The 24,696-nt window shown below is 37.1% G+C and overlaps 1 protein-coding gene across 2 annotated transcripts in view; it reads right to left on the reverse strand.

Moving 5' to 3' along the window:
* The window catches only part of Satb2 (SATB homeobox 2), a 176,000-nt gene that overhangs the window by 80,583 nt on the left and 70,721 nt on the right, over positions 1-24,696 (reverse strand). For both annotated transcript variants that reach the window (XM_048808248.1, XM_015481199.2), the window contains exons 4-6: positions 22,861-22,987; positions 21,553-21,676; positions 14,290-14,392 (exon numbers count right to left, since the gene is read on the reverse strand). In XM_048808248.1, coding sequence (XP_048664205.1) covers positions 14,290-14,392; positions 21,553-21,676; positions 22,861-22,987 — 354 coding nt within the window. The remainder of the gene's footprint in view (positions 1-14,289; positions 14,393-21,552; positions 21,677-22,860; positions 22,988-24,696) is intronic.

The raw sequence follows: 24,696 nt of genomic DNA on the forward strand, positions 1-24,696 counted from the left end.
CCCCGCGCGCGCCACACACCAACGACTGTTCCATTTAACTTCAAAGTAGGTGGGGCCTTTGTAGCTGGTTATTAGATTGAGGGGTAGGGGGGCTCCTAAACCCCCACCTAGTTCTAAGTTAGAACTTGATGTCCCAACCAAGAGTACCCAAGCACCATTGGCTATTCAGATACACATGATTCATGGCCATTCACAGAAAGTTACACACCTCCTCAGGGATTTATCTGCATTACAATTAAAAAAAAGACATTTGATCCAAAAATCTTTTTTTTTTTAAATTTCAAGCAATGTTACTATCCAGGAAATCAAACCAACTATTTATTTTAAATATCGCAAATCCCGATACATAGTTACATATTTTAAGTTATTGCAAAAACATTTTCAACACACACACACACACACACACAGTATTATATGCCAATATTCTAAATATTCTGGCACTTAACTCATTTTATTGCAAATTCTTTATTGCAGTTCTGGGTAAATATCTTTTCAGCTGTCAGGAAAGATGTATGGCTACAAACAGAGACTTCATGGCTAAACTTCCAGGGTTTGAATCCCAGCACTATAATTTGGGAGATGTGAAGCCTTGGCAGGTTACTTAACTTTCCTGTGCCTTAGTCTCTTCATATACAAAGTGTGGGTCAATAATTGTTACACCATAAAGGAAAGTTACACAGATTAAATGAGTTAATGTATGTCAATACTTAGAACACACAACACACACAGTTCAGGTCTTTGCTACGTCACAGAGGCTCAAAGTGTGATCCTTCGGTATGAGTAACATCTGGAAGGCAAGTAGAAATACTAATTCATGGGGTACAAATCCAAATCTCTTAGGGTTCTTATGTGTGCTAAGATTCCAAGTTATTCGTAGGTACACTAGAGTTTGAGAATCAATGAGGTATATTGCCTTTGCTTTTATATTGTCCTTTCAGATTATTCCAGATGCTTTTAACTGTGAAATGACTTTTATGTGTTGCTAAAGTTTGAGACTCATTACACTGTATTATCTTTGCTTTAATGTTGCTGTCTTTTGAGATTATACCAGACACCATTGATATATTCCATTTTTCTAAATATACTAAAGATTTAATCTTACTGAATTTTAACTATGTTAAAAATGTAGCTAAGCATATTTTAAAATTTCTCTATAACTTCAGAAGAAGTACTGATTGGACCTGGTGTTAAATGGCTATTCAACACCAAATCCTACTTTCAGAGGTGTGGGATCTGAGACAGTATGAGCTTCCCTGGGTAGTAAACCTTCCTAAGGCAGGTTTCCTACCAAGAGTGCCAAATGCAAACCTGTTGTCTTTCTTACCTCAGTACCTAATACACCTCTTTAAAATTGTACTCTTGGTAGGAAACGTGCCTTTCAAACTCCTTGCCTTAGGAAAAATCTTAACTCAGAATTCTAAGGGAAAAGTTTAGATGATCTATAGTATTTTGCGAAAAATCTTTGTTAAAATGATATTATAAATTTCAGAAATATTTGTGTAATTATGATTAACAGATAAAGCATCACATTCCAAAAATTTTTATTAGGACATTCTGGCCAATGTCTACTTTCTTCCAAAATATCATCTAAAGAACTGCAAACTTTTCTCTTGGTTCAAGTAACTAGGCCATGTTATATCACTTTTGAAAATAAATCCCTACACTTTCTCTCATTATCAAAATGGAATCCTAGTCCCCATGATATAGGCAAGAATATGTTGCGGGGCTGGGGATGTGGCTCGGGCAGTGGCGCACTTGCCTGGCATGCGTGCTGCCCGGGTTCGATCCTCAGCACCACATACAAACAAAGATGTTGTGTCTGCCAAAAACTAAAGGATAAATATTTAAAAATTCTCTCTCTCTCTCTCTCTCTCTCTCTCTCTCTCTCTCTCAAAGAAAAAAAAAAAAAGAATATGTTGCTATTCATTTTCTCCAAATAAAGCTTAGAAGTTCATACTCGGACCTTTGAAATAGGAGGTAGAATAGATGAGAGCTGAAATGACATATCTCACAACTTTTTTGAAATTAAATTTATAGAAATACATAGTTTTCAGTTTCAAAATTTAATATGAATTAAAAATTTTTAAAAATGAGGATGTTTTAAATGTATGTATACTACATTTATATCAATCCAAAGAGAGACAGAAAGCATTTGTTGTACTTGTAAAGGCAAATGTGTAATGGCTTGCTTTTGATTTTCCAGAGAATGTGGAGGCATTAAAAATGTCCTAACTGTATATGTACACACACACAATTTTTCCTCTTCAATTTAATGCTTCCCTCAGCTAAATTTCATTATTTTTATAACATCTATTTACTATCAACGCTATGCAAAGTAGACATAATAAAATTTCAATGTTCGAAATATACTCGAGTGACTTAAGTGCCTCAAAGTATGGTTTCTGAGGAGAATTTATGAGCAAAAGGAACAGAATCTAATTGGCACAAATGCATGTCAATCGCAGCAAGACAGCACAGGATAGGTGGAAAGAAGAGCAAACAGAGCTTTCTGCCATCTGGATTCTAATTGGGTGATTCTGGGGATTACCTGTAAATTGGTTTTATAGTCACCTTCTAGGTTACTTATCTAATATCATATTAAAGAGAATTACTGCTAATGTTTTCAAAACAATTCTTCCTCAGAATATATGCTTCTTGATTCTTAAGCAAGAGTTTAAGACTTTTCCTAAGACATCTCTCTGAGAAACAACTCATTACAACAAATACAACACTAGCTAGTGTGCTGGTAATAAAAGTAGTAGCTGTAGTAGTGTTAATGGTCTTGCAAGTTTATCAAATAATGCTAAAAAGATAGCTAATGTTTCCAAAACTATGATCCTGTGTTTTGATGCAAACCTTAACACAGTTGCTTTTGTGAAACAGCCCCTGGAATTTATTCATAGTTATAATGTGTGGAAAGTAATGAATTGGGTAAAAGGCATGAGAAATTTACAGAATCTCTGACCTATGGATTTTTCTTTAAGCCATTAAGACGCTTATGCAAATGTAAACAGATTAGCATGAATGAGTGCTAATGGATTCCTTAATAAGATAACACTCTAGTATTCCCCAGAACCTCTCTTAGAAACCCTGGCTAAAAGAATATAGCCAACCCCCCGCCAAAAAAAAAAAAAAAAAAAAAAAAAAACCAAAGTCATCTGCAAGTGGTTACTGAGGTAAGACAGACAACAGGTTTGCATGTGGCACTCTTGGTAGGAAACCTGCCAATCAAATCAGCAATTTTGAATTGGTACCCAAACCTTTGAGCATAAAAACAGACAATCTTGAGCATATGATTGCCTGTATTTCCAAATCTTTACCCCTTGTTCCCTGCTCTTCCCCTCCATGCCCCAACACCTTGGAGACCAATTTTAAAGAAAATTATACTGTCCAATACCAGAGAAGTTAAAAAATCGGTCAAATGTAGATAAATATTTATGGGTATTTAAAATAAAAAAAGATGTGGAACCAATGTGAATCTGCAATATGTATACGGGGTAAAAATGGGAGTTCATAACCTGCTTGAATCAAATGTATGAAATATGATATGTCAAGAGCTTTGTAATGTTTTAAACAACTAATAATAAAAAAAGAAAGAAAAATAAAATAAAATGAATAGGGCTGCTAGCTCTAGCCTTATAAATAGAATAAACAAATCACATGGCCAGTGAAAACTAGTTTGGGGGGATTGTTTGTTTGTTTGTTTTGTCTTTTTCTACATAATTCAAAGTCAAGTTCTCAGGGACTGAATGTTTCACAACTATTTATTAATGGATCTCCTTTAGGGAAAAAAAAGCTTTCTTTAAATGCAGGAATTTTCATATCTATAAACCTAGTACACCTCTTTCAAACTGCACTGGCATTTTGGGTATCACCAAGCCCTACCATTTACATAAGAGTTGAGGTAGGGAACTTAACCTTTCTATATATTGTTGTTATTTAATTCCTACAACAACTATATAATCCAGCTGTCAACATCCCCACCTAATTGAAGAAGTAGAAGTTCAGAAAAACTGGTGTCACAAACCTTAAAGGTAAAGACAGAATTAAAAGAAAAAATTTAAACTTGTGTCTTTAAGGCACTAAAGCCTTTCTCCCACTGCTTAAGCTAAACTTACCAAGTTGGGGCACAAGGCCATTAATGGTTTTAGGTCAGGACCAAATGACTTCCTTTCAGACCAATTCTGCTTTCTGTTCGTATGTGTGCGCGCACACAAGTATGTGATATGTACATGCATGTGTGACATGATAAATGGATGAGTTATCTGAATGGTAAGAGCTCAAACTGAGGTACACACACACATACACACACACACAAAATTTAAGTTACTTATCTAAGTAACTCACTTGTGAATCATTCAGATGTGACATAGAGTGAGAATGCTGGTCAATTCTAAAACATGGTGAAACCACTGTTTTCTCAATAATTGAATCATCTAATCACAAATAAGATTATTCACATTTTTGTTTAATTCATGTGAAAAATATTTATTTATCAACTAATATATGCCAAGAGTGATGGCGGCCCCGAAAGATACAGTACTGGGTAATATCAGCTTTAAAAAAAACCCTCCATCTATATTTTTGTTTCAGATAAGTTAACTATTTGGTACATGCTTCTGAGCCTATACTATCTGCCTATGATTTAAAGTAAATTTCTATTTGATAATAAAATATCTATCTTGTCAGTTTACTAGCAATCCATTCTACTCATCTACAATACAAATATACACTAATTGTTTTTATTTTCACATATTCCCCCGACACATATTTTTTTTCCATCAGTCAAGAAAGCTTTGTCCCACAATGAGTGTCAGCAGCACAAAATCCCAACCAACTGATGAAATACACAAATCACACAACCAAGAGCTTTGGCAAGTGCTTTACAAAGTAAAGACTGTTTCTATAAGTAAAGAGTGTTTCTTTGAAACAAGTAGCCAACAATAAATAAACTATGGTAAACACACTCGTAGAAGATGGCAATAGCTTGAGAATCTCAGGCAATCCCAACAAACTCACATATGATTGAACTATATTAAAGTGACAACCTACAAGTCTGACACATAAAAATGGCAATTCTGTATGATTCAACCTAGTGTTTATTTTGACTCCTATCTCTGAGCTGGGCTACCTATTAACACTAAACAAACTTATTGTTCCACCCTCCAAAGTCTTTCAAATTATTCTTATTATTAATTTTTTAAATGTAAATATAACACTAATTTCCCTGGTAAAATATAACAACATATCATCTTTGTATATTAAGTATACCCAGTTACTATAAATACTTGTGATTTATTCTCTTCTAGTCAATAACTATTAGGTAAGAAATCAATTAATCATATGAAAACCATTTTCTGTTAATACAAATATGGACAGACATGATTGCAGAAGCCAGATCTAACATGCTGTATCTTTCAAATATAAATCTACACCATTAAAACAAATGACTGAAAAATCCTATTACCAGAAGAGTTCACTAAATATAATTAAAGAAAATATTTAGGAGTCTAAAAGAGCTGAAGGGTAAAAGGCGTAAGGGACATAAGTCTCTCAGGACTACCAAATCTAAAGATCTTCTTTTCCCTAAATTTGTTAAAGAGAATCTGTCTCTGGGTTGAGAACTTGCCTGCAAAGTCTCTGCCTAGAGCGAGATATTCAGAGCCAACTTGTTAACTCCTAATAAAACAGCCCCAAAGTGAGGTATATCAGCCAGCACTGTGATATACCATATGACTGGTTTTCTTAGGTGTATTTTCCCCTTATTATCAACTTCCTTTTTCCATCATATTAAACTCTACACAAACATATATAGCCACTGTAAAGCAACTGGAACCGGGACACCTCTGTTTCTTTGGCAATGAAAACTCATAGGGTCCATTATGTTCCATGGAAAAAGTGAGCATTGTTCACCTTTATCCTGCTGCAATCTCCACCTTCTGCATGCAACAATATCGTCCCTTCTGGTTGCAAATAATATTTGATCACAGTCTGATAGCCTTGATCATTTCAAGTATTCCTTTAACTGTATAGGTGAAAACTACTTACATCTAATGAAATCTTTATTTTTTTCTCTTCATTTTAATCTGAAGCTATGATTCCTAAGGTGTATTTAGTACATGACTTTTTAAAAAGTCATGTTGCAGAAACTTAACATTATCATTAAAAAGTATTCTGCTGTTACTACTTGGCACTCTATGCATATTAATTCTTTAATTCAACCTATTGAGCAAAGTTAATCAGGACAATCAACCTATGATTCATTCTTTTCCATAGATCAATCTCTCTAATTTTATAGGACTTAAAGATTTTAGGTCATTATTTTTAGAAAACAAACAAACAAATAGTATATTAGCTGGAAAAACCCTTAAAGGGATGTACCTAATTTGTACTTAATAAGGCATTACTGTCCCTTTAGGTGGAATTGACTAATATTAAATCTTAGCCCAATAACTAATTAATAGAAAAGGAAAAATGATTCTGATTTACAATTTGCTAAGGACAGCTGCCAAAATCAAACAAGCAAAGATTTACTTTTTTCTTTTTTCTCTCAATCGAGAAATCAGATAACAAATAAGATTAAATACAATATAAGGTATACAAAAACACACTCAAATAATTCCATCTACTTAAATTCCATTCTATTCATATTTAATAAATATCTACAATATTCAAGGCCCCAGGTTCACAAGGAACTTGGAGGGAATAAAATGAATGCACCCTCAATCCCATGTTCTTTCAAGGAGCTTCTGGCCCAGAAGGAGGATAAGCCAAGAATAAAAATTACTACAGTAAATGGAGCTTAGAAAGGTTACAGCTTGAAAGGCCCAATTAGAACTCAGTCTGATTTTGTTCTACAAATGATTCAAGAGTCAAGGCCATTTCCCTGGGGGTTAGGACTCCAAGGTCAGATAAATTCTTGCAAAGGGCAAAATGAAGGCCTGTATCAGTTGGGGAAATAGCTAAACAACTGTCTCAATGAGGCAATGTGATCTCAGTGCTTACCCTTTGGGTAAGAGCTTCAAGTACCTTAAGGAGCTTAAACCACCTCCCAGCTTTTAACTCTGCAAATCAACTGAAGAATAAAAGATAACAATTTTTATGCAATAGACCAAGAAACCAAGAGATGTCTCTGATTTATCTTCCTGGTTCTCCCCCAAAAGAGGATATCTCTACAACCATGCCAGATTTTAAATTAAACTGGGCATTTCCTGTTCTATGTATAAAACCTCTCATTCCACATCTTTGTTAATTCTTGGTCAGGCAACACCATATCTTTGTTTTTGAGTTTCTGGTTTTGTTTCTGAGTAGGACAAATGGAAAAATAAAAGTAGGAGAAATCCAATGAATACTACGAGAGAAATTGAATTAAAGAGACCTGGCCCACTATAAATCCTTTCCCAAGTCCCCTGAGTTCACCTCTCTGGTGCTTCCCCATTGCTTCCCACACAGGCTCTGTCCAGTGTCTATTTCAGGTGTCTTCCTCACCAAGCCCCAACCCAACTACCTCTCCTTCACTGCAAAATCATCATGACCCTCCCAACCCCCAAAGCAAAGTACATCTGTGCCTCCGATCCCAGATCCCATGTACTCTTGCCTCCTCTTCAAAATGATTGACTCCAATCCCTTTTTGCTAAGAATCAGCTACACCTAACTTAATACTTCCTTTAGATTCCTCCCTCGCTGAGTCAGCATCTAGTGACTTCACTTTCTTCCACTTCTGCCCTTCTTAGAAGCACCACTTCCCTATTCTCAGCAGGGAAGCAGCTTCCCCCAAGGCCATTCCCACCAGCATGCCCACATCTTCTCTCCAGCTCCCTCCTGTTGGCAGGTTCACCAACACTTTCTCACTGGTGAACCATGGACCCTTGGCTTCCACAGCATCTCACTCTCTCTCGACTCAGCTCATGGGCCTTTTCATCTCATAGCCTTCACCACCCTCACACCCAGCTATGCTCTACTGTTGATTTTTACCAACTGCTGTAGTTTGGATATAAATGTCTCCCAAAGGCCCACGTGTTGGAGGCTTGGGTTCTCCAGAGTACTGCTACTGAAAAGTGGTGGAGCTTTTAAGAAGTGGGGCCTAGTGGAAGGTCTTCAGGTGTGTGGGTGGGGTGGGGGGTGCCCTTGAAAGGGATAATGGAACCCCAGAACTTTCCTCTTTCTCTCTCTTTTGGTCGCTGGCCATAAGGTGAGCAGTTTTGCTTCACCAGTAGTTCTGCCATAATGGGCTTTCTCATCACAGGCACAAAAGCTACATGGCCAACTAACCATAGATAGAAACATCCAAAGCTGTGAGCTAAAATAAACATTTTCTCTTTTAAGTTGATTATCTCAGGCATTTGTTATAGTGATGGAAAAGATTACAGAATCATGATAAATGGGCAACCTCTAAACATGCTGTGCTCTTTTTCTTCCTTGTAAAACTCTACTACTCATTCTTCAGGTATAACTCATGTGCTACCTCGCCCCAACCATCTGGGCCCCCTGCAAACCTAACATCCAACTTCCACTGCACTAGTTTATACCACTGCTATATATTTATGGGGCTGCTTTTCTGGCTAGAATAAGCAACACAGTTAGAAGGAGGAACCATGTGTTACATGTTTCTGGCTGTCTCTCACTGCTTTTAGGTTGCCTGCAGAAGAACTCGCTGAAGGTCTGTTTAATTAAAGTTGTTTATCATGACTATAATTTTTTTAAGGAAGTCCTAAGTAATGTTCCCTACTATAACCCCACCCTTAGAATCCTGCCAGGCATATAAAAGAATGCCCAAACTTACTTTTAAATGATAAAAATGTGTGTCGTATGATAAATGATTTCATAGAGGATATAGGCTTTTAGAAACCAAGAACTTCTACTTCTTTCAAATAATAAGTATGTGTAATGGATGGATGGGAGGTAAAAAAAAAAAAGGGATGAAAACAGATAATTTTCCCATCCTATCTCAACATGCATTTAAAATGGTAATATAAAGATATATATATAAAATGTTTGTTTCTTTTAATCAACCAACACATCATTAACAAACTCACACTTCTTTGAACATTTATAAATAAATACATTAAGGCCGAAGAAGCAGCTACCAAGCTAAAATGAACTTTTTAAGATCCAAACCAGGAAGGGGTCCATGTGTGAACTGAATGTGCAAGGCATTCCTTGCACACCATTTTCCTACTTGCTGACACCACTGATAAGCTTCTCACTGGAGGGCCACACAGTTTACGTGGATAATGAATATATACCAGGGATTGTCACAGGGCAAATGAACAAGGCTCTTCCAAATGGTGAAAAGCCAGCAAGATGGAAAATGGCTGGTTGTGGAAGTAATGTTTCTATTGTTGTGAATCCAATATTTATACAAAACTCAAAGGACTGGATGTTGGTATTAGTTTCTGCAAGAAACAATACAGGCCGTGAGCAGACAAAGTTCCTAGCAGGATACCTTCATTTAGATCTGAAGGTGAAAGCAAATTTCTTTCATGACTCAAGAATTAGGTAGACAAAAGTAAGTTACTTTTACCTCATCAGAGCTAAACAACAGCAGAGGCAGAAGTACCGAGAGCTGATTAAAGGCATTGTCCTGACCGCCCATCCCACCGTGGCTAAGCAAGGGCTGCCTTATGGAACCAGGTCAGGGGACATTGATTTCTCTATTCAACTCTGAGGCACCACTTTGTAAATGACACAATCATTTTTGGGTACAAGAGGTGCTTTAAATGTGGTAACATTATATCATTTCAGCTATAATGATCATAATTACTTATTTCTTTTAATCACAACCCACTTAACCACTTTAGTACAGAAGACTAGTTCAAGGAGTTTAATTTTCATTCAACATCTAATCTTTGTGTTTACTGAAACCCTTCATGGGCTTTGTTTACCGTCTGCTTGCTGGCCTGGACGTTTGATCTTGCAAGACTAGATCAGACAGGGTCAGATAAAATACTGATTACTAGAATAAACCAGGCTCAGGAAAGTAACACTGGCTTTTAAAACCCGCTTTTGTCCTATATTTTTAATTTTTTTTTTTTGCGCAAAATAAGCTCAAATAAACAAATAAGATTTAAGAAAACACAATCAAGGGTTCTTGAGAAATGACAGAGAAAAAACGTGATGGGAATAATTTTGCACCTTGGACAAAATACAGGATTTGGTTAGGTCTATTCATTCTGATGATATTATTTTATGACACAAATAATTTTATGATAGCCACCAGTATTTATGTGAACTGAGAATGACCCTTTGATTCTTGATACATATTAAATATTTCAGGTTGACCCCACCCCAGCAAAGATGATAATTCATTTTGCTTTCAGAAATAAAACATTTTTGATGAAAAATATTTTAAATATAAAATTATTTCTTTTAATTTATTATTAGGATACATTTAAAACATATATCATCATTGTTAAAGTACTTTTCTTATTTCCCCTGCAAAAGTAGATTGCCATAAGAGTATGATTTTGGTGGTATGGCATATATAAATACCTCTTAGTTTCATAAAAATGATGGGACAAATTCACATCTAGAGCTCATACAAAACAACAGTGGATAAAAATCAGTGGGGTAAATCCCTCACAATACCAAGACCTCAAAATAATTTTGTAATACCATGAATGTTTCTAGACGTCTAGGATTATCTGCGTGTCCAACACTAAATCTCCTCAATATTAAGCAACTTTTGTTTTTTGCTTCTAGACAAAATATATATTTTCCTTATACTTGGGAGTTTATAAATTCTACATGATAAAATCTAGACCAGAAGCAATGCTAGGATAAGATGAGTGGCAAATTTAGTTAGTTAGTTAGTTAGTTAGGTACTGGAGACTGAACCCAAGGGCACTTTACCACTGAACTAAATCTCCAATCCTTTTACTTTTTATTTTGAGACCTAAGTTGCTTAGGGAATTGCTAAATTGATAAGGCTGGCCTCAAACTTGCTATCCTCCAGTGTCAGCCTCCGGAGTTGCTGGGATTTCAGGGGTATGATACCACACCCAATGATGGGCAGTAATTTTTAGAAAATGTTGTCTATACCAGCCAATCATCCCATCCATCCCTCCATTTCCTTCAACATGGAAAACTACCGGAAAGCAGGTTCACGGTCTCAGATCCTGAACTCAGAGTATACAAATTCTGTCTCCCCATCTCTCCTAAAGTATCATTAATGTTAACTCAAATGTCTGTGTCAACTTTGATTGTCTTTGAAATTAAAGAAAAAGGGTAAACAGAATGTGCTTTTCTGTGATCACTGGGGAAAATAAAGTTAACATTCTAAGCCAAACCAATTTAGGACTTTTTAAAGAATAAGTGTAAATAGTTTAGCTGTAATAACAACAAATTCAAAAAATGCACATTAAAATGTTTACTTCAAAATTTAGACAATTCCATTTGTATATAGTTTTTACATCTGTTTTTAATGATATCAAATTATTGATTGTTCATTTTTCTCATATTTATTTAAGCATTAACTATAGAATTTGCAATCTGATCTTTTTTTTTTTAATCCTTCCAGTAGACTTTTATTTTTGCCAGGTTTTAGTCATATTTACTTTGATCTTTCAGAGTATATAATTATTTTACTGTTTATTTATTTCTATGAAAAAAGAAAAAAATTGACCTAGGAGATCTATATGTGGCAATTTGTAACAGAATCACATAGCTTATGTTTAGGAAATCATGGTTTTGATTAAGAAGCAAACCATTTAGTTCCCACTGTTTTATTAAAACAGACATTAGCAGATAATAGGAAACATATTTAACAATGTAGTCTGCATTTACTTTGGGACATCAGTAAGCTGGCTTGAGATTTTCTCCTACACTGAAGATACAGCCATGGTAGATGCAAGCGGATAACTCTGGGGTAGAAATGTGAAGGGGGAGCCAAAGAGGTACTTGGAACTCTGACTTCTGGGTTCTAAGGAGGAGCCCCAAAGTAGAATTCTATTTTTTTCACTACTCATTTCCAGATTTGGAATTCATTACTTCTTTTATTTCAAAAATGGATGGGAGCAAACTAGCTGTTCAAATCAAACCATTACTTCCCCATGAGAAATGGGTCCCATGAGGTAGGAACTCCCACTGTGACATCTATTCCCTGCAAGAAACATCTAGCAAATGAAATATTCCCATCTTGGTCCAATACTTCCTTTTTTCTGAGGGTCGAAAGTTAATAAAACACACTTCTATGGGTGTTTATTCTCTGTACACCATTATACCTGTCATGAATTCTTTGTTTTTCCTCCCACTCCCTTGGTTGATGAATCAACACCACTTGAACTGTTTTATGGCAGCTTGTGTTTACTTCACACATACCTTAACCTTCCCTTTTCTCCTCCTACTGACACACACACAGACACACACACTTCTCAACAGTAATGACTAGCTCCATCTCTTTGAATAGCATGTGTACACAGTGTCTGACAGCCTCTTCAGGCATGGATCCTTGACCTACTGAATGAAATCAAGGTCTCAGTCTGCTTTTATGGCACTTAAAGATTTAACTGTGCATTTACTATCTTGAAAAAATATAAAGCTTGAAGAATTCAATCTCTAAAAAAGAAGAGACATGAGTGTTAATGTATATACACACACACACACACATACACACACACACCGTGGTGGTAATTCTGAAAACAGTGAAGAGTTTTCAGTCTTTCCGAATATGGAATTATACTCTAGCATATTAAAAGAGGACTCTTCTTTTCGCTTATCACAAAAGTTAATGGGATCTAACAAATGACCTTGAAGCTGTGTGATTCTTTTGAGTTTTAGTCAAAGAGGATATGTTCAAGCACTTTAACAATCCAATTTTAAAAGAAAAATTGGGAGGCAACACTTACAGAAAAAGAAACCCTTCTGAACCACTCAATTATGTCTTATAACGAGGAGTTATTCATCTTCTCCTACACAAGGGTCAAGTATTAATATTCTAAAGCATGTTCCCAAACCAGACTCTAAAGGGCTTTAAGAATTTTAGAATACACTGAAAAGGAATGGATCTTAATTCAATTTTCAGGGCACTTAATTTCTCCTGGGTAGCTCAACATTTTGACTTTTCTTTTAAATTATATATTTAGCATAAAATGCTTTCCTTTATCATCAGCAATGTGCCAATGTATGTGAAGCTCAGTTCCTCAAAAGATAACTGTGTGAACAAGCTTCCAAACACTCAATAGCCAACAGCATTACGTTAGTAGGCTGACCCCTCTGAGGATGCCTGCAGGTGGTCAGACAAATAAATTCATCATTTACTTTTACCTGCTCACCACAAATTGTCCTGTGGCACTTAGATGGGGCAGTGAGCTCTCAATCAGCTATGAATACCAACAATACAACATGATAGACACAGTCATTGTCATGCAAACTATGGATTGGATGGACCCTCAAACATCAATGCTACAAAAATACCCCCAATTCCCTCAGAAACTGGTCACACTCATCTTAAGTGGAATGACAGTAATAGAATCTTTCTAACATTAATATATTTGCAAAGGTAAAATATCCCTGATATGTTTAAAGAACAATGGGTGATCCAAATAGCATGCTATTGCTGCATTTTTCAGGACCAAACATAATTCCATATACAATACATTACTTCTTGTCCTACTACTAGTACTGTTAATTATTATTATAGTATTATAGCTACTAATTATTAAGTGATTGTGCCAATATTATCTTATTTTGTCCTCACAACTACCAGTAACTTGAAAATTTTCATTATTTTGAATTTGAAGATGAAGAGAGTCTTGATGAAGTTAAATAATTTGCTCAAGTTCAGATAGCTGGTAAGTGTAAGAGATCTGAACACAAATCTGTTAAAGTATATAGCCCTTGTTTTAGTCACTGCTCAGAATGGTCTCTGAAAAAACACATTGTCAAAACTACATTTCTGACCAAAGATCCCCTGATGCTGTGACAGTTGTTCCAGTTTGATAATCAATAATCAAACCATAAGTGCTGATTTAACCTAAAATAACTGCTTTTAAATTTCCATTCTAAAGGATTTTGGCCTTTGCTATTTTCACTGATCAAAGCTACCAACTTAGTACATTATGCTACGAATTTTATTTTTAGTTTTAATACCATCTTAGTTTTCAGGGAGCCAATATAGATCTCATGACAGAAATATTAGGAATCTTACCTTTACAAAAACTATATATATATATATAGTGTGTGTGTGTGTGTGTACATGTACACAAAATCTGAAATTAGCATATATTCCAACAACAACTCATTGACCTAAGAATCTAAAAATAGGCTTTAAAAACAAAAATTTCAGCTTACCTTTAATCTTCTTATATTTTTTATACCATCTCCCAAACTCCTGGCACTTGGTTGCTGACACATTGGCATAATATGTGCTATTTACAATGGATGAAATCATACTCTGAAAAGAAGGAAAATAATAGTGATTTTTTTTTTCAAATATACAAATACTCCTTTTTAAGAAAGAGATTGGAGCCCACACAGATCTTCTTTTTCTTTTTACCTTGAAGCATTTATTCTGCAAACTAAACCATCAAATATGATGACCTGGATTCACTATTCCTTAAGCTTATATTTATACAATGACAGTGCTTTTTCCAAAAGCCAACCCTGGGCCAGTATCAAAGATGAAGAGGGCAGGACATGCAGATTAAATGCAAAGGGGAAGAACAGTTGTGATTGAGGAACCAGAGCAAAAGGTGAGATCAGATGCTCCTGCATCCGTAATCCAAATAATGCCTTTCAGATGTTTCTGTTCCGCTTCCAACTGCAACAAGCTTACACAGCCAAGAATCTGAGAACATCCGTGCTACACACTGCAGAACAACATTTAGGGAAATAAGTTAAATTAATATAATTTATAGAAACGTGTGATTAGCACTCGTGTGAAAATTCACCAAATGAAAAAATTAACAGTCCTATTTTAGAGCAGGGGAAACTAAACCTAACACTTGTTCTGTGTTTCAACCAAAAAGGAATCAAAGCTAAACTTCCTGAGTTGCTTACGTATATGATTCCTCCTTGCTCTTCATCCTTGTCTCCCTCCTCAGATCAACTCCTCAGTTGATTTGTGTTTAATTGGCATTAGAAGGAAAGCAAACGGGAGAATAACCTGATTTAGCATAGAAAAACTAAAATTATAATTGTATACCTTGAACTCAATGTCCTACAGAGACATACTTGCCAATGTTATGACACGTCTGGGCCAACACTGGTGGTGGATGTCAACTTATACCTGAACCAACTGTGATATCATATGTGTATGCTTTAGACATAGATTTTATTTCTGTAAATTTTCGTCTGAAAACAAAAGAGTGTGAACAACTCAAGAGACCCAAATGACCTGCACGAGATTTAATATTTTGCCTTGAAATCTCATTTGTCTCGAAAATGTTATCCCCAGACATGCAGCAGTTCAGAGGAATCTTAGAACTTCTAATGACATTTCTACAAAGTAGTAGAGATAAGAAGGATAACAATAAATCAAGTCCATGGCAAGTTATTTACCAGGAGGTTCAAACAACAGACCGACATAGACTCCCATTTAAAACATCAGACTTACTTTCTTTCATAATCACTATGCAGCACCAGTGGAGGTGGGGGCTCCTAATTCATTTCACAGAAACCTGTTTGGCCCTTTCTACATAGCAGATGGCCGGCCTCCCCCAGTTGCTGATCTCTAAATGACAACTCTTTTCTCTAAAGGGAGACAGTGAGAAGGACTCTTTTAATCCCAGGCTCTAAACACAGCACTGAGAACTCGAAGAGCCAACATCACCTGAGTTTCTCATAAAACTTACAGAGCACTGCCTACTCTCTTAGGAAATCAGATCCTAATCAACCTGAGACAGGGTTCTACTTTGTGTGTTATTAGCAGAGTAAAGCTGTTTCCTGATTGCCTCAGTTAGCTCCCTGTCTGGACTGGGATTTTCTCTCTGTCTCTAGACTGTGGGACCCTTGAGGACAGTAGCTGTGTCTGTTTCACTTTTTTTCTCCCTCGTGTCTCACATAGTTCTGATGTGGGATATCTGAGTCACTGAAATTTAACACATGAAAAGGGACAGAGATGAAATTTTAAAATACCAAAGTGAAATGTCATAATAATAAAAATTTTAGCATGAGAGCACCCTAATAATAGATGCACCAGCCACACTGGTGTATGGGAATAGTTGTGAATGTGCTTGTCATCTCTCTATCCTGTTTATATGAATGTTATCCTTGGGAAAGATTGTATATATAGCATGGCAGGAGTCGGGGCTAAAGTTTCTATTGTAAAGTAGTCTGGAAAACAGACTAAAATGAAAGTGTTTAACTACTACCTGGAGCTATTCCTCAACTCTTCCTGGCCTATAAGGTAAAGCTGCAAGCTTACATCATTCTGGCCTCTGATAATTCATATTCGCCTCACTCTCTGGCTTCCTTATGTTGACCTTGCTCCAGTGGCATCTTCAATGACATTTCACAAGGCCATTGTTAACCTATGTGGCAAAGAAATGAAAATCTGGGCTCTACTATCTCTGTCCAGCTGGGCCTATATTTCACACAACTCATTTAAAAAGGAGGCGTTGGTGAACAACCACACAGCTGGGCTTTTAGGGTCCCCACATATTTTTGATAAATGAACAAAATCTGCAACTACTTTTTTGATCAAGAATGCAATGAAATCTATATCCACGTCATAGAAAGCATTATTGATACAAATAATCCAGAAGATAGGTGTATCACTATTTTTAACAATTAAATAAGGAACTATTTTACTGACTTAAGCTAAAATCAAAATAACTTTGCATAAACTAAACAAACATCACTTTGTTTGGCAAGGACTATGACAAAGAAAGGATGAAGGAGCACTTATAATGGACAATCAAAGGAGCCCCCATTCAGGCCCAGACACAGTCATAAATTCTGCATAAATAGTCACTGGAGACAAGGATATTTTGTGAATAACATGAATTAAAATAAATTTTTAAAAAGGCTTAAGGCATTTTTCCAACTACACAAACTTTTGGAAAATTTCAGATGTCTTTGTAACTGACTTTAAAATTTTAAATATAAAGATTTTAGATGGGAGCCAGTTGTGTAGGCCATACCTACAATACCAGCTACTCAGGAGGCTGAGGCAGAAGTACCACAAATTCGAGGCCAGACTGGGAAACTTAGCAAGAAACTGTCTCAAACATTAAAAGAGGGCTGGGGATATAGCTCAGTGGTAGAGTGCCCCTGGTTTTAATCTCCAGTAAAACACACACACAAACACACACACACACACACACACACGGACTTGGGATGGGGAACAAAATCTAACTGTCCTTATTTATAGTCAATCTGACACACAGTTCAATTACTCCAAGGTAACCAGCTGATTTGACCTTTCTTTAAGCTAAACTGTAAGAGAATATTATAATAGTTATTAATACAGTCACATGCTGCATTAATGATGCTTTGATCAACAATGAACTGCAAATACAACAATAAGATAATAAAGAAGCTGGAAATTTTCTATTTACATGCCTAGTGACATGGCAATGTAACACACAACACATTTCTGGTATGTTTGGGATAATGCTGGTATACACAAACCTATTGCTGTCAGTCATATAAAAGTATAGCTTGTACAATAATGTATAGTACCTAGTATTTGATAACAAATGATTATTATTGGTTTATGTACTTACTATACTGCATTTCTTATCCTTATTTTAGAGTGGACTCCTCTCACTTAAAAAGAAAAGAAAAAGTTTCTGTGAAACAGTACACCACTTTACGATGACAGCAGGCTCCTACATCTCAAGTTGGGACTGAATCTCTTGAGTGCACCAAGAGGCCAGACTGAACGATTGACCTATGCCAGTAAGGTCTGTGTGAGAACACTCTATGATGTTCACACGATGAGGAAATCATGTAAGAACACATTTCTCAGAATGAATCTCTGTTGTTAAGTGTCACACGACTATACTTATTTTAGCTCGATTGCCTTATCTAAAAATAAATTTTCTTTTAGGTTGCTGAGATAAAATTTTAAACTCACTTGTTTTTTAACTAGCCCAGAGAATAGATACCTCATGTGATTGTAAGTATGGTTCTATTTTCAAACTGAGGGCTCAGAAGCTCAGAATGAATTTTTTTTTTTTTTTTTTGTCCAAAGTCAAACAGCAAGTAGGAAGCAACACAAAGAGGCCCCACTACTGGACAGAAGTATTTCATGGTCTCTTAAGAAGAGAAACAAATTAATGGGAGGAAGGAAATAGTCACCACCACGTCCATCAGCTGGCACAAGCTCATGCTGCAACCACTTCTTCAGACCAAACAAGAAATAAGGTGACAAATAAATAAGTAAAACCAAAGCGATGACTTCAGGTCCACTCTATGTGTTAATTAACAAGTTTAGAATCAGAGAACTCTAAGGAACCTAAAGGCAATTTAGAACTTATTAGGAAAAAGCACAACTTTGTTAAACACAGGTTAAGATGATTTGCACACTACACTTGGAAAGACAGAGATCTGAGCATCCCCTTTTCCTGCAAAAAGAAAAAAACATACAATGAAAAAATTGCATAATTATTCAATTAACTGAATCACTGGATATAAGAAATAATTGAATAACCTTCACCACATTCCTATTGGTGAGCTGAGATTCATTTGTTTGAATAGCAATGTGACACTAAGAGTAGCTAAACTGCAGATACATAATACATCTGCTGTGAAAGAGAACATTTCAAAACCAGAGTGAATGATTACAGGTTCTGTGAGTGAGAACGCCCCGGGGTGGGGGACATCTCCTGCCTCCTTTTGCATGAGACAGGCAATGAGTAATATGTGCATCCTTTGCTCATTTTCAAGCTGCTTTGTGATATGCTCAACAACGTCTTAAACATGAGATTATAATCTACCCTTCAATTTAGTAAAGAGGTAAAATGAGAAATAAAAACTTTTGCCATTCTAATTGAAAGACACACTACCTCCAGACTTTGGAGCATGAAAAGACTACTCTTGAGAGCTGGTGGCCCTTCATCATGCCATCATTTCTTATGGTCACTGCAATGCCTCAGCTAGATATGACTGTCAAGCTGTCATCTGTGAGTCTCCTTCAACATGAGTATGTGAGATTGGGCCACAAACTAAAACAACCACTCTTTAAAATAACTGAAAGGGACAGTTGTCAACTGCTTAACACAAGATAGGATACATCCCTATGTACATGCACTTAAGACTAAATGAAACGGAAAGTTGGCAATTGGTTAACACATGACTAGTCCACACAGTCCATCGCCACTTGTCTACAGGCGAACACATGCTCAATTTGTTTTTTTCTAATAACCCAACTGGCTGCTTGATTTCACTGCCCAGTTATTTTGGCATATTTTACACATAAGTTAGGTGCTTTAATGAACCCCAATTGGACAAGGCTTGCTAAGGATGTCAGAAATAATTCCCCCCACAGTCTATTTGTATAGGCAGACTGTAGCACTGTCACACTGGAAATCCAGTAACATCTTCACAGTTCAATAACTTTAGTCAGTCCTTTCTTTCCTCAAATATTTGACAACAAAACCTCAGCTGAAGGCACAGGACAGAGCTGTTTCAAAGACATATGGATATGCTAAGTGAAATAAGCCTGCATGAATGGACAAATATCTTATGATCCCAATTAAGTGAGGTATCTAAAGTAAGCAAATTTATAGAACTGAAAGTAGAAACTACCAGAGGCTAGAGGGACAGGAGAATGGGACATCACTGCTTAGAGGTTACAGACCTGTTTGAGGTGATAAAATTTTTGGAAAGAGGGATGACAGTTGCACGACACTATAAAGGTAATTAATGCTACTCACAGACTTAAAAATGGTTAAAATCATAAACTTCATGTTATGTATAGTTAACCACAAAAATAAATTATCTAAAGTCAGAGATAATGTGTGGAATGGGAGCATATTGCAAGGGGCGTGCATTTGCAAATTATTTGTTCTTCATTGCGATTTTCAATTACAAGACTGTCTTCTCTGTAGTCATGCCATTTGGCATCTGGAGAACCTCCAAGGTGGACAAGGTAGGTACTGGTAGCTCTGCTTATTTAAATGGATCAAAATCCTGAGGACCTGAGGTTTCGCAGTCAAAAATAGTCCTCAGTTTTTAACTCTTCTTCATGTAAGAATAAATAAGCCACAGGAATCAGTGTTCATAATGCTTTCAAACTGCAGCAGAGAGAAGACCACCTAATAAGGGGTGTAAAGTGTGGTAAATAAAGCTGCTTGGAACAGCCTATAAGGTTGAAAAAGGCGCTGGAAGTGATGACTCAGAGACATCAGGGGACATGGAAGAGGCTGTCACCACTTAAACACATTTTGAGAGGTGAAATCAAAAATAAATACACAGAGACACAAGACAACCTATACTTTCCAGCATCTGGCCAGACAGAATGGCTAAATCATGACTTCCCCCCTTTAAATATACATGCTTCAGACTAAAATTGCTGCCCTTTTAAGGGCTTCTCCACTCTTTTATTCTGCCTTCAAGGCTGCTCTTTTGAATTATAGACCACTGGGATGTTCAAGAAAATATGTACTATCCACTGAATTGTTCCTTTATGGAACTGCCAAGATGAATGAGGAAAATACCTAATATGGGTTGGCTTTGGTTCATTCCTTTGATCCTTTCAATCTTTTATTTTCATGGTTTTAGCTTATGCTGGTTCACTAAAATGGACTTTAATTTTTCTCATGGTGCAGTTTTACATGTTGAACTTGCTCAAAAACCTCTACAAGTGTAATGGATGTAAAGATCATCTCTCTCCACCAAAAGGAAAGAGGCTTGATTTGTCTTGCAGAGATGGGTTAAGGAATGACTGACTCATTCCATTGACCAAGCAAAGCAATGTTCTGGAGCACAGGCTTTGGAAGGGAAAGTCTGGAGCCAGATTTCAAGTGGCCACTTAACCAGTATGAGTACTTTAGGCAGGATTTTTTTTTTCCATATTGGGCACTGAATACAAGGACACTTTACAACTGCCTTACTTCCCCAGCCCTTTTTATTTTTTATTTTGAGATAGGTTCTCAATAATTTGTTTAGGGCCTTGATAAGTTGCTGAGGCTGGCCTCAAGCTTGTTATCCTCCTGCCTCAGCCTCCTACAGTCAAGTACCACAGTGCCTGGCCCTTAAGTGGGAATTTAAGTTTTAATCCAAGCCCCAGTTTCCTGATCTGTAAAATAGAGACACTGAACCCTACTTCCAATGATCCCTACTTCATCACCCCCAATAGGTCTGTAACTTCTAAGCAGTAATGCCCCATTCTTCTAACTTAAGACTGACACTAAATATATACATGAAAAGCTGATGGTTATGTAGATAAGAATGTTTTCACATGTTCTTACTGCATCAAAGTTCTCAGTAAGTGATAACTTCTACTGTATAACCAAAAGCACCATAATCTCTGTTTTTTCCACCACAAATGCAGTGCGACTGCATAAATAAAAGACAGAGACGACAGCTGCCTAAGCAGAAGTAGCCTCCTGCTAGACAGTCCACCGACGGCTTTCCATTTCCCAGACCTCCCCTGCAGATACTGACCTGGGAGAGAGGGCATTCTTTGGCTAATGTGCTCTGGTTCATCTCTTTGAGCAGTTCCTTTAAGGCATTGCGGACTGTGGCATGGTTCCACTGCTCCGCAGGCAAGTCTTCCAACTTTGAACAACTGCAAAACAGAGGGACAATGAACAACCCAAGAACCTCAAGGGAGGGCTGTGACAGCAGAAGACAGGAGTGCAGTGGTGGTTCCACCACCTTGTACCAGCATTAGGAGAGCTGCCGAGCAATGGTGTCTAAGGTGGGCCCGAAGGGAGGGAAAGGAAGCAAAACTTCCTCTCCAGGAACTTGAACCTCAATAGACTAGGAGACAGTCTCCAAGTTAGTGATCCCACTTCCTAACAAAAGCAGTCCCTTTGAATATGAAAAAACACCTATTTTTTAAAAATAGTGATTTTTTTCCCCAAAGTGCTAATGAAAATGGCAAGGCAGTGTGGCGATAAACTTTCCCAACACATATTCAACTACTAGGCATTCCTAAGGTCAAATGTCGGCAAATGTTACAGCAGATTTGAAGTCTGAAGGCCCAGCCTCCCAGAAACAGAAATGTTACTCTTCTGTCAAAAGATAACTTCTAAGATAAGACACTCAAGCATTCCCAGATAAGGAGAGGGATGTTGGGTCCCTATTAAAGAATAAATCCTCCAAAAGGAGAAAACTGAAACACAGCATTCCTGAAGTCACAACTACCAGGCACTTTACAACTAAAACTGCAAAGAACCTTTAGAGGCATACCTTGCTTTGGATAGCCTATCTGGAAGAAGGAAGGGTGGGAGAAATTGAGGGAACATTCCAAGTGTCTCTGAAGGCCACAGAGTGCATTTTATTGGGGCGGTCATCAGAAGGAGAGAAAAAAGATTTCCAGTGCCAGTGCACGCTTGGTAAACCTGCCACAGGACCCAAACTCGCCCTTCATAACACAAAAAGACAGCAGAGGGGTTTATTCTTCAAATGCCACATGCTAAGCTTTGAACCATGCCTAGAGGACCCACTGAATGAGGGGCTGTGGAAAGTTCCCCGTTAAGTTCCCTGCAGCTTTGTAATGATTTATCAAGCTGCCCCTGGGTTACCACTTCACTGCTTCTGAAAACAAAACATAAAACAGTTGGAATGTGGACTATAAAGATGCCTGGTACAGCGCCCCCTCCTTCCCTCCTCTTTCTCTCTCCTCCTTTTCATTTCATCCAATGTCTAGATATTAATGAAGACAGGACATGCTGCTCTCTGCAGTACATCTATGATCGACAGACCAACTCCAAAAGGAAGGAAAGGCAGATGTTCAGAAACACCCACCTTTGTAATTGGATTTTCAGAGTCACAACATGATAGACATCTTGCAGCATGTCGGCCACCGTCGCGTCGGGTGCATCTGTCACATAACTGAGGGGGAGAGGGTTCCACCTCCCCAGCTTGATTATTCCTGCACAGGGAAGAAAAACATAATAAACACGTATCTGCTATTTATTAAACCTTCCCATTGTTTGCTCAATGTTAAGAAGGTCATTCAACAGTCAACACTCAAGGCCCACTCAGATATTTTACAACCCAGTGCAATAAGCTATTTCTTTCTGGCTGACAATTGAGTTAGTTAACTATACAGGAAGATGGGAATGAAAAGGATGAGATTTAATCATGGACAATCAGTTCTTTTATGTTTTCCTGTTTCTTAAATTACTTAGAAAACCATACGGATACTTCCTTCCCCCAAAGTCTTGATTCACAGTCTAACTTAAGAACTGATGCTAAATATAACAGGACTGCTGATTTCATAGACTAAAAAAAAAAAAAAAAAAGCAAGCTTTAAGTAAATACAAGATTTGGTTTTGAATTGAACAAGAAAATTCCTGTGTGTGGGCTCAGCACGCAGTCACATTCTGACTGCGGTGTTATTCCCAAAGCGAATGTGCAATAGATGAAGCAGAGTGAACCTCCAGGTCCACATCCCGCATTCCACCAGAGAGAGGGGCTGCCTTCCTGCGCCAAATGCAATGGCACACACATTGACCCCAGATCAGAAATAGCAGAGATGCCTTCAGCTCCTTTGCTTTTTTTAATACCTTGGCTCTTTTTAGAATGACAATAATACCCTTTCCCTGTGGGTTTCCTGCTGCACAAGGCAAACACACCACAGAAGGAGAAAAGAGTAAAAATCCTGGTCACCCTTGGTCTACAGCGAGCAGCAATTTTAGGAACACCCTTGTTCCAGGCAGATTCATGGGATGGCTTCAGCAACATATGGTGAAAATGCTAACTTATTCATCAGATGGGCCCAGCTTATCTGGTGCGTAGGGCACACAGAACACTGATGAAGAAAAATAGAGAAACTCATTTCACAAACGGCAGAGGGTAACAAAAATTTTATTTCTAGACTATGGAAAAAAAAATCTGATGGTCCCCAGGATATCAAAAATGGTCACACATAAAAAAAGTTATGTTTGAGATAAAAGAAAAACTGGATTTTTTATTGTGATTTTTGAAAATATAGGTGAGTCTAACTACATGATTCTTTTAAAAAAAAATATATATATATATATATATATATATATTATCGCCAAAGAGAGAGAGAACACCTGTATACCCAAGTGTATTTTTAAAAGATTCACAAAATGATGCTTTATAGCTATGGGGCAAAATCCCAATCGGAAATGAACTTTCTGGTCAGGGCACGTCCTGTCCAAGATGAAATAAATGAATGCGCAATGCTTGACATAATGCTTGAAAACAGGGAATAAACAGAACAAAAATATTAAAATGATGCACTGTTTCAGTATTAAGATTTAACAATCTGGTGCTGAATATGCTGCAGTATAAATAGTGCCTGGACTCAGATCCAATAAAGTAACACAGCTCTCATTCATAGTACCGTATGTCTCCAGTTCTGGCTCCTGAAGTCATATTTCACTTGCCAAGAAAAGCTGTTTTCTTGTGGGGATAGTTTTCCTAACATTCTCCCTCATGACAATGAGAAGTGCACAGCACGCAGCGTGTGGTCGCCATGAAATGAACAGCCAGGGCCTGCCGGACACCACCCACCAGGGCTGGTGTGCTTCCTGGCTTCTCCTTCTGGCACTTGCAAATACTAAAAAGATAGCGGGTAACATATCTGACAAACTTCTGTTTTCAAAAGAT

This window comes from Marmota marmota, unplaced genomic scaffold (assembly GCF_001458135.2).
Source record: "Marmota marmota marmota unplaced genomic scaffold, marMar, whole genome shotgun sequence".
Classification (NCBI taxonomy): Eukaryota; Metazoa; Chordata; class Mammalia; order Rodentia; family Sciuridae; genus Marmota; species Marmota marmota.